The 15,296-nt window shown below is 27.8% G+C and overlaps 3 protein-coding genes and 1 non-coding gene across 7 annotated transcripts in view; all 4 read left to right on the forward strand.

The window, feature by feature from the left end:
• Positions 1–646, forward strand: part of LOC123258847 (insulin gene enhancer protein ISL-1) — a 33,174-nt gene extending 32,528 nt beyond the window's left edge. The window contains exon 6 of the mRNA XM_044719088.1: positions 310–646. Within this exon, the coding sequence (XP_044575023.1) occupies positions 310–540 (231 nt within the window). The 3' untranslated portion in view covers positions 541–646. The remainder of the gene's footprint in view (positions 1–309) is intronic.
• Positions 647–6,694: 6,048 nt separating this feature from the next.
• Positions 6,695–7,522, forward strand: LOC123258683 (UPF0488 protein CG14286). Of its 2 annotated transcripts, XM_044718846.1 has the most exons (3): positions 6,695–6,756; positions 6,831–6,859; positions 6,948–7,522. In XM_044718846.1, exons 2-3 carry the CDS (start codon positions 6,839–6,841, stop codon positions 7,488–7,490), a joined length of 564 nt encoding a protein of 187 aa, XP_044574781.1. In that variant the 5' UTR covers positions 6,695–6,756; positions 6,831–6,838; the 3' UTR covers positions 7,491–7,522. The 2 variants fall into 2 exon arrangements, with proteins under 2 accessions (XP_044574781.1, XP_044574780.1); XM_044718845.1 differs by having other exon boundaries at positions 6,696–6,859.
• Positions 7,523–8,769: 1,247 nt separating this feature from the next.
• Positions 8,770–8,842, forward strand: Trnar-acg. The gene has a single exon. It is a non-coding gene; the product is annotated as a tRNA-Arg (tRNA).
• A 96-nt stretch (positions 8,843–8,938) lies between these two features.
• LOC123260213 (threonine--tRNA ligase 1, cytoplasmic) lies at positions 8,939–14,304 on the forward strand. Of its 3 annotated transcripts, none has more exons than XM_044721227.1 (5): positions 8,939–9,207; positions 9,591–9,671; positions 11,247–12,802; positions 13,573–13,862; positions 13,941–14,304. In XM_044721227.1, exons 1-5 carry the CDS (start codon positions 8,980–8,982, stop codon positions 14,087–14,089), a joined length of 2,304 nt encoding a protein of 767 aa, XP_044577162.1. In that variant the 5' UTR covers positions 8,939–8,979; the 3' UTR covers positions 14,090–14,304. The 3 variants fall into 3 exon arrangements, with proteins under 3 accessions (XP_044577162.1, XP_044577163.1, XP_044577164.1); XM_044721228.1 differs by having other exon boundaries at positions 8,945–9,084; XM_044721229.1 differs by having other exon boundaries at positions 9,202–9,340.
• Positions 14,305–15,296: the final 992 nt, after the last annotated feature.

Below are 15,296 nucleotides of genomic sequence, written 5' to 3' on the forward strand. Positions count from 1 at the left end.
ATTTAGAGACATCTGATCATTTTTAGAATTTTTTTTCAACAAACTGTAGCGAAAAAAATTGATCTAAAAATTCCATAATTAGAAAGTTTAAAAAATTATAAATGCAGTTTTTTTAAAATAATTTTCAAGGCCTAGTTTATTTTTCAAACAAAATAAAAAAATTGTCAAACGTCGGTTAATTTCAGTGTCGTCTTTCTTCCACCGTTTGATGCTTTAAATTTTTAAATAAAAGTAAAAAGAGGATCTGCGTTTAAATATTGAGCTCCCTAAATCAAAGTAAATTATTATAAATTGATTATTGATTTTCAGATGCATGGATATGATATGCACGGACCCCCTCAATTATCGCAACCAGGTATGATGGGATCCATGAATGATGGGACGGTTCCAGGTGGTGGACCTCTACCGCCTCCGGGGCATCTTCATCCTGGTGCTGGTTCGGGTCCAGATATGGGCCAACACCCCGACAGTACAGACAGCTATGTTACTTATTTAGAAAGTGACAGTGATTCTTTACATCACGACACCGGCAGTCCGTAGTGCCATCTTCTTAATAGACATTGTACATAATAATTATTATTATCATCTAGAAAATTCTCACTCTTATTATTTTTATTATTATTATTGCTATCATAACTATTAATATTATTATTGTAATTTAATTTTTAAAGTAATACTTAATTAATAATTAACATTATTTTTCTGTTACTAAATTTGTTAAATAATTATTTATTTATTGTTTTTGAGTTTACAAAAACGTTTTTGGTGCTTTTACGAGCTAAATTAATAGCTGAAAGGTTTTATTTGTTTTTTAATTTTAATTCACGATGAAAGAATAAGAATGTAATATGTAAATTAACGGTGAAAAATTGTATCTAACATGGTAATGTGAGATAAGGAGACGCCGTCTTGGTTCAGCTTCGGTAGATACCATAATTGCAAGAATGGTAAATAACGTTGTAATATAATTAATGCTACATGGTGGCTGTTAATGAGCGTAACAGGAATTACAATGAGAAAAAGGTTTATAATAACGTACTACTGCTCTGCTAAAGATGCTGATGAGTATAAAATATGAAAGAAGGGATTTTTTTTTAAGATCCTGCGAAAGAGAGAGTGAGAATTAATTTGTTTTTAATTTAATATACCAAAGCACGCGAGAAAATAAAAGAGGTGAAGATTAATTATTCAAAATAAAATTGTAAATATTAATTAATGAAGTAATCAGTTTTTACGTATACATAAGATTAATTATGTTATAAAAGCGAAATAAAAAAAAAATAAGTATAGCTGTCGTACTGTAAAACGATTTGCGTATTTTGGATGTTTGTATAAATTGAATTCGTTATACATACACATTATTATTATTATACATATTATTATAAATATAAATAAATATATATTATAAATATCTTGCATCGTACTTTTGTGTATGTATATGTTAATTGTGAATAAGAAAAACGAAAAAAAAAAAAAGAACAAAAATAATTAAAAATATACGAAATGTGATTGATTTGTGTTAGTCATGAAACCTAAATTAATTTTTAAAAATCCCATAAAATTTCTATGATATTTCTATACAAACATGAGTGTACGTAATAAAATGATATGAAAATATTTAAATAAAATTTAATTATTCGTTTTGTTTTATTACAATAAATCGTTTTTTATTATTTCTTCTTTTTATACTAATAATTTTAAGCCTATTTATGATATCAGAACCGTCGTAAGGTTGATTATCGACCAAAATTGAATTTCAAATTTTTATGCCTATGAATTAATGTAAATTTTCCACTAATTGGTTACCTGGTTCAACGACTATGAATCAAAGTCGATTTATCTATTCACTCCATCGAAGAGTATTTTTTATATTTCAGAATGCGAAGGACAGGAAACTAAATTTTTTTTTCTCTAGAAAACTAAACAAAGTTATTAAACAGGTAAAAGCAAAATTTGAGATATACTTTTAGTATTTTTTATTTTAATAACATTAAAATTAGCAGTCAGCTGTATCATCCATATTATTAAAGGAATAAGCAGAATTTTTTGGCCAGTGTATTTATAAGATAAAATAGGTTTTTATGGATAAATTTGGTATCATTGGAAAAGTCTTGACTTGAATTTGTGCCTTTTCAAGGTTTTATATCATTCTCACCAATAGTCAATTTATGATAAGTATTTAAGCTGCATTCAAAAATTCTCTAATCTCTAAATACATAATTAGAAAATGACCTTGTATCTCGTGAACTATTGACATTTTTAAAGACATAAGCTCATCCCAATGTTATACTCATCGAGACCTTTTATTTGAGTACCCACATCATTTTTTCATATATTTATATGCATTATATATATTTATATTATTATTTATTTATTGAATTTTAATAGGATACAATCCTTGTTTCAATTAGCTTAGAGTACAATGGTTTAGAAATAATTAAAATATATACAGTTACAGTATAAGACTAGGAGTATAATAATTAAATTAAAAATTTAGATCGAATAGTAAGCGTCAGCTTTTTTGAAGCAACTTTTCAGATATGCAAAGGTTTTTTTGATCTCAAGTGACGAATCGATGCCTAGTATTTGTCTGAGTATTTGATGGTCCTCAGGTGAATCAGGGTTCAGTAGCTGAGTCTGATGTCGGAGAAAAAAGGGCAGCTCACTAGGAAATGGAACATCTCTTTTTCCGTCTGCTGGCAAAACTGGCAGTCTTTTAGGGGTCTTAATTTATGCAATGAGCGGTCAAGAGAAATTCGGCATATATATTTATATATGAAAAATATATCAAAATGCATGTGGGTACTCAAATGAAAGCTCATGATGAGTATAACATCGGAATGAGCTTATATCTTTAAAAATGTTAATAGTTAGGAAAGTACAGTGCAATTTAACATAATTAAGAAAGTCTGTGTGTCTGAATTTGTGCGAATTAGTATGAATCAGGTTTTAAAACTCTCAAAGAATTTATTGATAATTTTCAACGTTAGATCCTTCTGTGTCTGAATTAGAGCGAATTAGGGCGAATAAGTATGAATCAGGTTCTAATACTCTCAGAGGTCATTTATGATTTTCAACGTTAGATCCTTTTGTGCCTGAATTTGAGTGAATTTAGGCGAATTAGTGTAAATCAGGTTTTAAAACTCTCAAAAAGATCATTTATAATTGTCAACGTTTGATCTTTCTGTGTCCGTATTTTGAGCGAATTAAGAAGTATTAGGCTTTAAAACATTCAAAGAATTCATTTTTCACGATTACTACATTGCGGCTGTGCGAATAGTGTTTGAATCAAATAGAAAATTCGATTCGACATTCGAATCGAATATTCAAATAGTTCGAATATTCACATACTCCTACTTTTTTTTCTAAACCTAATATTCTCGCCGTAATATTAAAACAAAACCATTAATTTCAAAATAAAAAAATTAAATTAAAAATAACCTACACTAATATCATAAAGAGGAAAAATTTGATTGTTTGTTTGTTTGTTTGTTTACATTGAATAGTCTCCAAAACTACTGAACCGATTTAAAAAATTTTTTCACCGTTGGGAAGCTACACTATCCCCGGACGACATGGGCTATATTACATCATAATTACTTTAAACATTTTTGTTAAATACCCGTGCGAAGCCGGGGTGACCTGCTAGTATATGTATATATGAAAAATATATCATAGTGCATGTGGGTACTCAAATGAAAGCTCATGATCAGTGTAACATCAAGATGAGCTTATATCTTTAAAAATATCAATAATTAAAAAATGACCTTGTATTTTGTGCACGATTGACATTTTTAAAGATATAAGCTCTTCCCGATGTTACACTCATCAAGACCTTTCATTTAAGTACCCACATCAATTTTTCATATATTTATATATTTTATATATATATGAATATATGAAAAATATATCAAAATGCATGTGGGTACTCAAATGAAAGCTCTTGATGGGTGTAACATCGGGATGAGCTTATATCTTTGAAAATATCAATAATTAAGAAATGAATTTGTATTTTGTGCACAATTGACATTTTTAAAGATATAAGCTCATCCCGATGTTACACTCATCAAGAGCTTTCATTTGAGTACCCACATCAATTTTGATATATTTTTCATATATTCATATATATAAAATATATAAATATATGAAAAATTGATGTGGGTACTTAAATGAAAGGTCTTGATGAGTGTAACATCAAGATGAGCTTATATCTTTAAAAATATCAATAATTAAAAAATGACTTTGTATTTTGTGCACGATTGACATTTTTAAAGATATAAGCTCATCCCGATGTTACACTCATCAAGACCTTTCATTTAAGTACCCACATCAATTTTTCATATATTTATATATTTTATATATATGAAAAATATATCAAAATGCATGAGAGTACTCAAATGAAAGCTTCTTAATGAGTGTAATATCAAGATGAGCTTATATCTTTAAAAACGTCAATTGTTGAAAAAGTACAGTGCAATTTAACAAAAGTCATTATTTAATAAAGCAAAATTTTATTTATTCATAGTTCACAAATCACGGTTGCTAGTTTAATTTTATTTAGCAAAAAAAAATTTTTTTTAAGTTATTTTTAAAAAATTGTATTTTTAATTTTTCTACATGTCAATTTTTAAAAAAGTTTCTTTGCAATAATTTATTTTTCATATAACCTGCATTGAAAATGTGAGTTTCAATGCCTGTTGAGCCAACCGAAACTAAACAATTTCAGACCAATGCGACTGTGCCGGGCAGGTATCAATTATTTCTTCCCGGCGGACAGAAAATGACGATTATTAAGCATAAATAAGAATGATAAAAGAAAACTTGTCAATTTACGAATAATGTTTGGTAAAAAATAAACTATTACTTTCTAATTTATTATAAGTTTCATAATAAAATGGTATTTTCGCTGTTCGTCTGAAACTATCTAGTTCTGGTTGGCTCCAGACATTGAAACTAGCATTTTTAATGCAACTTATATGAAAAATATAATGTGTGACGCGGGATGAAACACGATTTCAGACCGAGTGATGCCAGCCCTCGCTTCGCTCGGGCAAACAACTTCACTCTGGTCTGAAATCGTTTTGTTTCATCCCTAGTCACACAATATACTATTTTTTTTTAATTACCAAACTTGTTCTAAAATGAAAAAAAAAAAAAATTGACAGCTGTCAATTAACTTTAATATCATAATTAATTACAAAAATTAAATTTCATTTTTCAATGTAAAAAATTATGAGTAATATTACCAAGAAATGAAGTAATTACAGCTTGTTTCGTCTTTTGATTAGATAATGACATTAAAGTTAGCTGTCACTTGAAAATTTTTTAATTTTATTTAACAAAAAGATTTGTTCCAAAAAATTATTTTTTAAAAATTGCATTTTTTAGTAGATTTTATAAAAATCTAACTATTGCAGCCGTCCTCATGGCGCAACTTTGAAAAAATTTAGTCGTTTTCTGACTCAGTTTGTCGAGCTGAGTCAGAAAATGTATATAGTTCAAAAGTTTATATATGTATGTATTTATATATATATATATATATAGATATATATATATATTTATATATACACATATATATTTATACGATATAACGCGGCTTGTCAGCACGATAGCGTTTTTAATTTATAACCGATTCTTCTCAAACTCAACATGCTTTATCTATCGATCAAGACCAAGGTTAAGTTCGAAGATGAGCTTAATCGGGCGAGTAATTTGGAAATGACAGGATTTTGAAATTTTGAAAATCGTAAAAATTGATGTTTTTACTACTTCAACTTGATATAATTACTGATCGAGACAAGATATCAAAATTCGGTAAAATGCATCGTAAAGCTCTTTTAATAAGCTTCAATTTCCACTACTCAGAAGTGGTAATAGTCTCAATATTACTCCTTTTAGAATTCGTTTAATGAAACAGTTTTACTGTTGCAGCCGTTTTAGAATTATTGTCTGCATCATAGCTTAATCATGATGTAAATTCAATAATTACGGTAATGATTAGTCTTTCGTGTAAAGTTTTCAGGTAATTCGTCAGTCAATATGTCACAAATTAGTTCTATATATTGTTTTCTTCAATTAAAATTTTATCCGGTTTCAAACATCTGATTGATTTGCAAATTGTTGTTCCTGAGCAGTTATTTAAAATTTAGTCATTTATAATTCAAATTTTATAATCTTTGCAATTCTTTGAGAAACTTTTTCTTCAAAAGTTAATTTTTTTTCCAAAATTTGTTCTAAATAGTTTTAAATTTATTATTGAATTTTGTTTTTAATTCATAAATAAGCTATACATTATTGATGTTATTATATTATTTTATTAAAAATCAATTTTCTTTATTTGAAAAATCTACTTCCATTTCGGCTGCCGAATGGCCTTTTTATTTATTTAAATTCCTGAATGTCAATTTTTTTTTATTATTATCTTATCCCGTAATTTATTTGTTATAAAATTTTAAAAAATTATAAAATATGTGCTACATTAATTATTATGATTAGATAAATAAATAATAATCAAAATAATTAAAAAAAAAAAAAACCACGCAAGATTCTAACTCTCCAATAACTGATCAGAATGATTTTGACATAAAATGTAAAGAACGTTTGACGGTAATAAGTCTCTTTCTTTATTTGACATTAGATGGCAGCACCTTCTGGAATAAACACATTCCCCTTCCACTCTAACAAATAATAACTCCACATGTCAAGTTGTATTGTCACCATTTATTTAATTTTTTTATTTTTATAAATATCAGTAAGATAACAAGTAACAATTATTATTAAAAATCAATAAGACTAAACAGATATTTAATTAATGACAATTATATTATAAGGAAATAAAATGCCACCAAAATTTAAGCCGGTAATTATTTTTATTTATTAGGTTATATACTGTCTAAATTTATTTACAAAAAATTATAAAATTTAATTTTTACGGTACTGATTGACAGGGAGGAAAAAGATTTCCACCAAAGGTAACCCCTAAGTCTTACCCACCGCAGATTTTCCCCGAAGATCCAGCACCAAGTAATTCATCAAGCGGTCTAGATGAAGAATCTGAAAACAAGTTTGAGCTGGAACTTTGCTGGTGTATACAGCAACTAGAATTAGGGATCCACAGTGGAAAATTAAAAGAAAAGCAGCTGAGAGATACTCAAAAAAATTTAAACTTATTGAAAAGCAGTAGTGTTGCTTTGGTACAAAAAAGACAGCTCATGAGAAGTACTTTTGGAGATTACCGTGCAAAGATGGTTGAGGAAGAGAAAAAACTAGGAAGATCCGTAGCTAAAGTTAAATTTTCAGCTGCTAAAGCGGCGGAAAATAAGTCAGTCTTCTTGAGAAAGTCTCATTGCTCGGATCAAGAACCGTCGACGTCATCCATCAGTCAAAATGGAGCACAAGTTAACGGGTCTGGTCCTAGTCTGTCGTCTTTATTTAGTAAAAAAACAGACAGTCAACCTTTTACATTTAATTTCCAAAACTCTGAAACTTGAAAATAAAATTTTATCGTTTTCACATTTATAAATCAAGTTTTTTTTTTATTAATGTTTTTTTTCTTTTTTTTAATATGAAAATAGAAAACATCTGACATTTTAATTATTTATTGGTTCAATAAAATATCAACAAATAATTATACAAAAATATGATAATTTTATTTTTAAAAAATTATGAAAAAAGTAAAGATTTTATGACATTAAATTTGAGAATTTTTTAATTTTCTTTAAAAAGCAAATTTTGTTTCAAAAAATTGCTTTTTTAATTTGTTAAAATTTCTTCGTCAATTTTAAAAAAAATTTTTGTCATAATTTATTTGTTACAAAAATTTAAAAAATGGTCAAATATCTGCTAAATTAATTTTTTTTTTAATTTTATTATTATTATTTAATTTTTTTTTTCCCCTTCAGGCGTAAAGCGTCAATTTTCCTCGCTGCGCTAAACGAAAATGCCGCTTTCCGCCTCCGTAGAGGAAAAAAATAGTATACACTCCTCGGGAACTAAATAAGAAAGCCTCAGATCACATATTTGTTGATTATTATGTTTATTACATGTGATCTGAGACATTTTTTATTTCACTGCCCTAGATGTGTAATATACTATTTTAATTTACAAAAATTGTCAGATATCATCTACTTTCCCTGGTTAAAAATATTGATTGAAAAGGATTAAAAATGATGAAATTTGAATACTTTCAATTCTTTTTCATGTATATACAGATATACAGTTTACATGGAGTGACTGATTCCCAATACTTTTCAATCAATATTTTTAATCAGGGTTCAGTTTTATTTTATTTTACAGGATCGAGATTTTTAATTATAAAAATATTACTAACCAAAATAATTTGTCTGGCTGAAAAATTTATTAAATTGAATATTTTATTCTAAGACAATTTTTTTTTCAAAGTTTTATTTGCTTTGAAAATTACAATTTTGTTACAATAATTGGCAGCAAATATTAACTTAAAAAATAGCCATAATTGATTTCTGTTTTTTTTTTTATAAAAATAAAAAGAAAAACTTAAATTTAACACTAAGTCTCCTCGATTGGAGCAGCTGATGTCAATAATTTTTATTTCAGAATCTTAGAACTAGCTTATTTAGTTATAATAACAATCTAATTTTAATTTCTAAATATGCAACGTCAAAAAATATTTCTTTTTTAAAACCACTTGTTTCTAATTTATTCTAAGACAATAAACATACAAACTTATATTCACATATTTTTATCTGGAAGTGTTTTAAAAAGGATTGGAAGTTAAGAGAAGAGCACCAAGGTCCTGTGGCGCAACGGATAACGCGTCTGACTACGGATCAGAAGATTCCAGGTTCGAATCCTGGCAGGATCGACTTTATTTTTATTTTTTCTCATCTTAAAATCATTGTTATTATTTATTTATACAGCTTTAAATTTTTAACTCCTACAACTCTGAAGAATTAAATGAACCATATGTTAAACAAATATTTTATTTGTTAGTAAAGCTGTATGTACACATACGTGTACTTTCACTGGAGACTAGTGGAGACATCATGTACGAGGGATAGAAATATTAAGACCTTACCAACGCATAGCTCAACATTACAATACACAGTGAGTTGTGATATTCTGACGCAAGCATTTTTTTGTCAAAATTACAAGAAACAAGCAGTTAAAAAATTAATAATGACCGACGTAATAGCCGGCGTTGAAAATCTTGACATCAAGGGTGAAAAGGCATGAGTTAAAAATTTTTTTAATATTTAACTATTTACTTTGATGCTAATACTGTGTACGCAGTACACAAATGTTGAGCATATTGCGGTATCGAGGTTTTATTCAGCGGGGTGTTAAGTACTCCAACTATTGGGTTCGTTCTAATAAAATAGTTTATTATTTATTCAGTTTCCTGTGAATTTTAAAAATAAGTTCCTGAGATTTGTTTATTTTTTTCACCAGTTTGTTGATTTAATTACATTGTTATAATAATCTTAGATCAATAGTCTGACGTAACCTCAAACGTAATTGCCGCCTGTAAACGAACATGTGACTTTTGTTGTAGATAATAATATAAAAATAATTGCATACTATTTAATTAACTAATTTGTTATTTTTTTTAGGCCAGAATGAAAGCTAAGAAGGAAAAAGCTGCAGAGAAGAGTAACCTGTCGGAGCTTAACCCATGGCCCTCATACATTCAGGTACATATACAATAATTAACATTCTTAGATATTATGATAATAAAAATGAATGTTTAATAGACGTCTTAGCTTTGTTTTTTAAAATAAAAGTCATTAAGAAAAGAATTATTTAAAAATGTAGAGCCTAAAAATTTATTACACTGAAATGAACAAACATTTGATGATTTTTCGATTTTTTTTTAAATTAAGCTAGAAAATTATTTTTATAAAGTCATACAGTAGAACCTCTATAACTCGAACTCCAAGGGAGAGGCAAAAAAATTCGAGTAATTTAATTATCTATCGAAGAGCGAAGCGTTTTTTTTTCAAAATTTTATCTTATTCATGAGCAAAACTCATTTGAAAATCAACTATCAACCGCTCTTAAATCTTTAATGTATTAGATTTAAATTTGTTATTTATTAGACATTATTTTAATGATCAAGATTGAATAAGTACACTGATAGAAGGATTTATTTGTATTAAAAAAATATTTGTTAATAGTTAACAAATCATTTATTAGAGACCATTTTTTAGTATCAAACAAATATTTCTTAGTATTTAAAATGATTTGTTTGTATTTAATAAATCTGATATTCATTTATTAAATATTAATAAATCTTTTTAAATACTAAGAAATATTTGTTAAGGACTAAAAAGTGGTCTCTAATAAATGATTTGTTAAATATTAACAAATATTTTTAACTATAAACAAATCCTTTTATCAGCGTAATTGAAAACTTCTTTTTTGAAGACTTGTAAGCTACTCGAATTTACAATTTCTCGTGGGAGTTCTTCCCAAATTATTTATTTATTTATTTATTTATTAGGCAAATTATGGCAAAAAACACGCCGAAATTTTAAAAAATTAAAAATTAAATTTTTTAAAAATAATTTTTGGGAAGAAATTCGTTTGTCAAAAAACTTTTTAAATTGTTATAAATATAACTGCTAACTTTAATGTCATAAATATATTAATAGGAATTTTTATAGAATTAAATTAATTTACTGAAAAAAATGTTACATTATTATATTTTCTAATTAATTTTCTTTATTAATAATATTATTAATTATTTATAATTTTATTAAATAATATCGACGGTCTAATTAGCAATTTGTCTAACTCCTTATTTTTTAGAGGGTGATTTTTTAACATTTTGATGTAGTAATAATCCAATTATAAATTATTTGAATGATTCAAACCTAAATATTATATTTCTATTAGATAATAATGATATTAAATGGTTTTTTAAAGTGATAATAAATTTTGAATTGTTTTTTTCGTACAAATAGAAGATTTTCTAAAATAAAGTTAGACAGTTTGCTAATTAAAACGTCGATATTATTAATAATTTTAAAATTATTACAAAAAATTAAAAAAAAAAAGTCTACATGGAAAAAATTTGAAAAATTATATGTACAATTTTTTAAAAATCATTTTTTTTTAACAATAACTTGTTTTTTAGTTTGTCAAAAATAAATTTTGAAAAATGTCAAAACTAGTATTAATAATTTAACAAAATTTTTATATTTTCTAATTAAGATTTTTTTTCTATGTTTTAATGAAACTTTTACTTATTTTTCTTAATAATTCAGGATCGTATAAAACTGTGGGATGAATTGAAAGCTAAATACGAAGCAGAGTTAGCATCCAAGCCAGTGGAAGACATAACAGTAACACTTCCTGATGGTAAACAAGTAACAGCCCAATCTTGGCGTACTACTCCGTATGACATTGCAAAGGGGATCAGCCAAGGACTTGCAGACAACACAGTAATAGCAAAGGTTAACAACGAACTGTGGGACCTTGACCGTCCTCTGGAGCGCGATTGCAAGTTAGAATTACTAAAATTCGACAGCCCAGATGGTCAGCAAGTATTTTGGCATTCCAGCGCTCACATCTTAGGCGAAGCTATGGAGCGTGTTTACGGAGGTTGTCTCTGTTACGGTCCACCAATCGAGAACGGTTTTTACTACGACATGCATCTTGGTGAAAAGGGAATTTCAAACCTGGATTTTCCATTCTTAGAATCTTTGTACAAGAACATTGTAAAGGAAAAGCAGCCTTTTGAGCGCCTGGAGATGACCAAGGAAGACTTGTTGAAGATGTTTGAGTACAACGAGTTCAAAGTCAGGATACTCAAAGAAAAAGTCCAGACTCCAAAAACTACTGTGTACAGATGCGGACCGTTGATTGATTTGTGTCGTGGTCCTCACATCAGACACACGGGTAAAGTCAAGGCGATTAAAGTAACCAAGAATTCATCAACTTACTGGGAAGGTAACGCTAACGCAGAGACTCTTCAGCGTGTTTATGGTATCAGTTTTCCGGACCCTAAACAGATGAAAGAATGGGAAAAGTTCCAAGAAGAAGCTGCTAAGAGAGATCACCGCAAGATTGGTAAAGAGCAAGAATTGTTTTTCTTCCACGAGCTATCTCCAGGCTCGTGTTTCTTCCAGCCTCGAGGTGCGCATATTTACAATACTCTTGCTGAATTTATAAGATCAGAGTATAAAAAACGAGGATTTCAAGAAGTTGTTACGCCTAATATTTATAACAGCAAACTGTGGCAGACTTCTGGACATTGGGAACACTATTCAGACAATATGTTTTCCTTTGAAGTAGAAAAGGAAACATTTGCATTGAAACCAATGAACTGTCCGGGACATTGTATGATTTTTGACGTTCGTAATCGCTCTTGGAGGGAACTTCCTCTGAGAATGGCTGACTTTGGTGTTCTCCATCGCAATGAACTGTCTGGAGCTCTTACGGGACTTACCAGAGTCCGGAGATTCCAGCAAGACGATGCGCATATCTTCTGCACGCATGAGCAAATCAGGGATGAAGTATTGGGAGCTCTTGAGTTCTTGAAATGCGTTTACACGGTCTTTGGGTTCACTTTCAACCTGTGCCTGTCTACGCGGCCGGAGAAGTACCTGGGGGATATTAAAGTTTGGGAACAAGCTGAGAAAGCTTTGTCGGACAGCTTAGATACTTTTGGAGAACCTTGGACGATTAATCCTCAAGACGGTGCGTTCTATGGACCGAAAATTGATATTACTATCATGGATGCTTTGAAGAGACCCCACCAGTGTGCTACGATTCAGTTAGATTTTCAACTTCCTATTCGGTTTGACTTGTCCTATGTTAAGTAAGTTGTTAGCATAGTTTTTTGGTTGGTTGGAAAAATAAATAGTAATTATTTATAAGTGGGGTCAACCACATTTTGGGCCAAACTAGGTAAAAAATTAACATTTTCAAATTTTTTTTTTATTCTGCTTGTTTTTACGGCGCATTTATGATAAAAATGTCGTGAAAGAAGAAAATAAAGATTTCAATTGCATTTTAGCCTTCAAAAGTTGGAAAAAATTTTGGCTCTCATTTTCTTGGATAAAATTTGTATTTTATCTTTTTTGAAGTTTTTGATATATATTTTTTTTTTTTTTTTAAGGTAAATAAAAAAACGAACAATTGAAAAAAAAAGTTGAATATCACAATTTTCTAAAAAATTTATAAATATTTTTGAAAATTTGTTAAAATTGTGATAATCAACTTTTTTTTTAAATTGTTCATTTTTTAAGTATTTTTCAAAAAAAATATATCAATAAAATCAAATAGAAATTTCGTTCAAAAAAATGAAAATGTTTGTAAATATTTACCAAAATTTTTTTTAGTTTAAGTAAATTTTACTCAATTCAATACAATGAAACTCTTCAAAATTATTTTTTTAATTCAAGAATTTTTCTCTTGATTAAAGTTAATTTTTTTTAAAGATTTAAAGCTTAAAAACTATAAAATCAAATAGAAATTTCGTTCAAAAAAATAAAAATTAAAATGGTTGACCCTACTTATAAATATTTACCGTTTTTTGGTCAATTGTAAAAATAAATACTAATATTAATTGTTTATTTTATTTTTCAGCGAACGTGGAGAGAAAACTAAGCCAGTAATCATCCACAGAGCAATTCTGGGTTCCGTTGAACGGATGATCGCTATTCTTACTGAAAGTTATGCTGGAAAATGGCCATTCTGGTTATCACCAAGACAAGTTATGGTTGTCCCAGTGGGCCCACAGTTTGATGAGTATGCGAATGAAGTAAAACAGAAGATTTGGGACGCTGGGTTTATGACTGAAGTTGACATTGATCACAGCGACACATTGAACAAAAAAATTCGTAACGCTCAAATAGCACAATTCAACTTTATTCTCGGTAATGAGGATTTTTTTAATAATTTTAAATAGTAACAGATTGCTTATAGAGGTTTAATACAATAATTTTTTTTTACAGTTGTTGGAGAAAAAGAACGTGCTGCTGAGACAGTAAATGTCAGAACGAGAGATAATAAAGTACACGGGGAAATATCAGTTCAAGACCTCATCAACAAATTTAAAACTTTCAAAGAAACGAAAGACCGTAACTGCGAAGAACATTTTTAAAATGTTTTTAGATTTATTATACAGGTTATTTTGCTTACATGCACTAGGGTATAATAATTCATTTATTTATGTGATGCATTTTTAATATTTTTGAATTACATCAAGAATATATATGACATTCAAGAAGAGGTTATTAAGCGAATACTGTTATATGTATGAATAACACTTTTTCATGACTTACTGTTGGATAAAAAATAAATCAGCTTAGAAAATAATTTCACTTCTTTTTTGGCATTTACTTATGTATTTTTTAATCTTATATTATTGTGGATATTTGAAAAAAAATATAAATAAATAAACACTACTAGTGATTAAGGATACAAATCTAATTTGCCTGTTTTCCGTATTCATTTGATGATTAGATTTAATTTTCTCTATCAATATCGTATAAAATCGATAAATAAGATCTCAAAAATGTTTATTTTTTATGAAAATTTATTTTTCAGATATTTAATCATTTTTGTAACAAATAAATTATGGCAAAAAAAATTGATATGGATAAATTTAAAAAAATTGAAAATACAATTTTTGCTAAATAATTTTTTTGAAAAAATTTGTTTTTAAAAAAAAAGTGGAAAATGGTTAAGTGACTGCTAACTTCATTATTTAATGTCATTATTTTTTGCATTAATTATGATAATGATATAACTTTTAAATTACGAATAACAGTAGTAATATTTACTGGAAATTTAAATTGTGCACTAAGCACGCGCGCTTTTATTCTAACCAATAAGAATTAAGGATCCATTTTTTTTTTCGATTAGTATCGAGAATATCGATACTAAACTAACTTCACTTTAGTCATCAATTTTGTATCATCCACTCTTATGGCTCTCTTAAGTTGGCGAGGGGTAATTGATTTTTTATCAATTTTTTTGGCTAATTCAATTGTTCTTTAACTGTTCTTCAATGTTTGATCAAAAATTTGTTTTGTTCGTTTTTAGTTTTTTTTTTTTTTTTAATTTTCAAAAATTGATTCTCAAGTTAGCACTTAATATTGATTTTTTTTTTTATAATTTAGATGAAAAATATGAAAATATATCATGTAAGCAAACTATTCGTAACGTTGATTGGTCAAATATATATATATATATATATATATATATATACATATATATATATATATATATATCATAAGCATGAAAATATATGCAAACTTGGTAGTCAAGCGCGCGCATGCGCGCGCAAATTTGAATTCTAGTAGGAT

This window comes from Cotesia glomerata, linkage group LG2, assembly GCF_020080835.1.
Source record: "Cotesia glomerata isolate CgM1 linkage group LG2, MPM_Cglom_v2.3, whole genome shotgun sequence".
Classification (NCBI taxonomy): Eukaryota; Metazoa; Arthropoda; class Insecta; order Hymenoptera; family Braconidae; genus Cotesia; species Cotesia glomerata.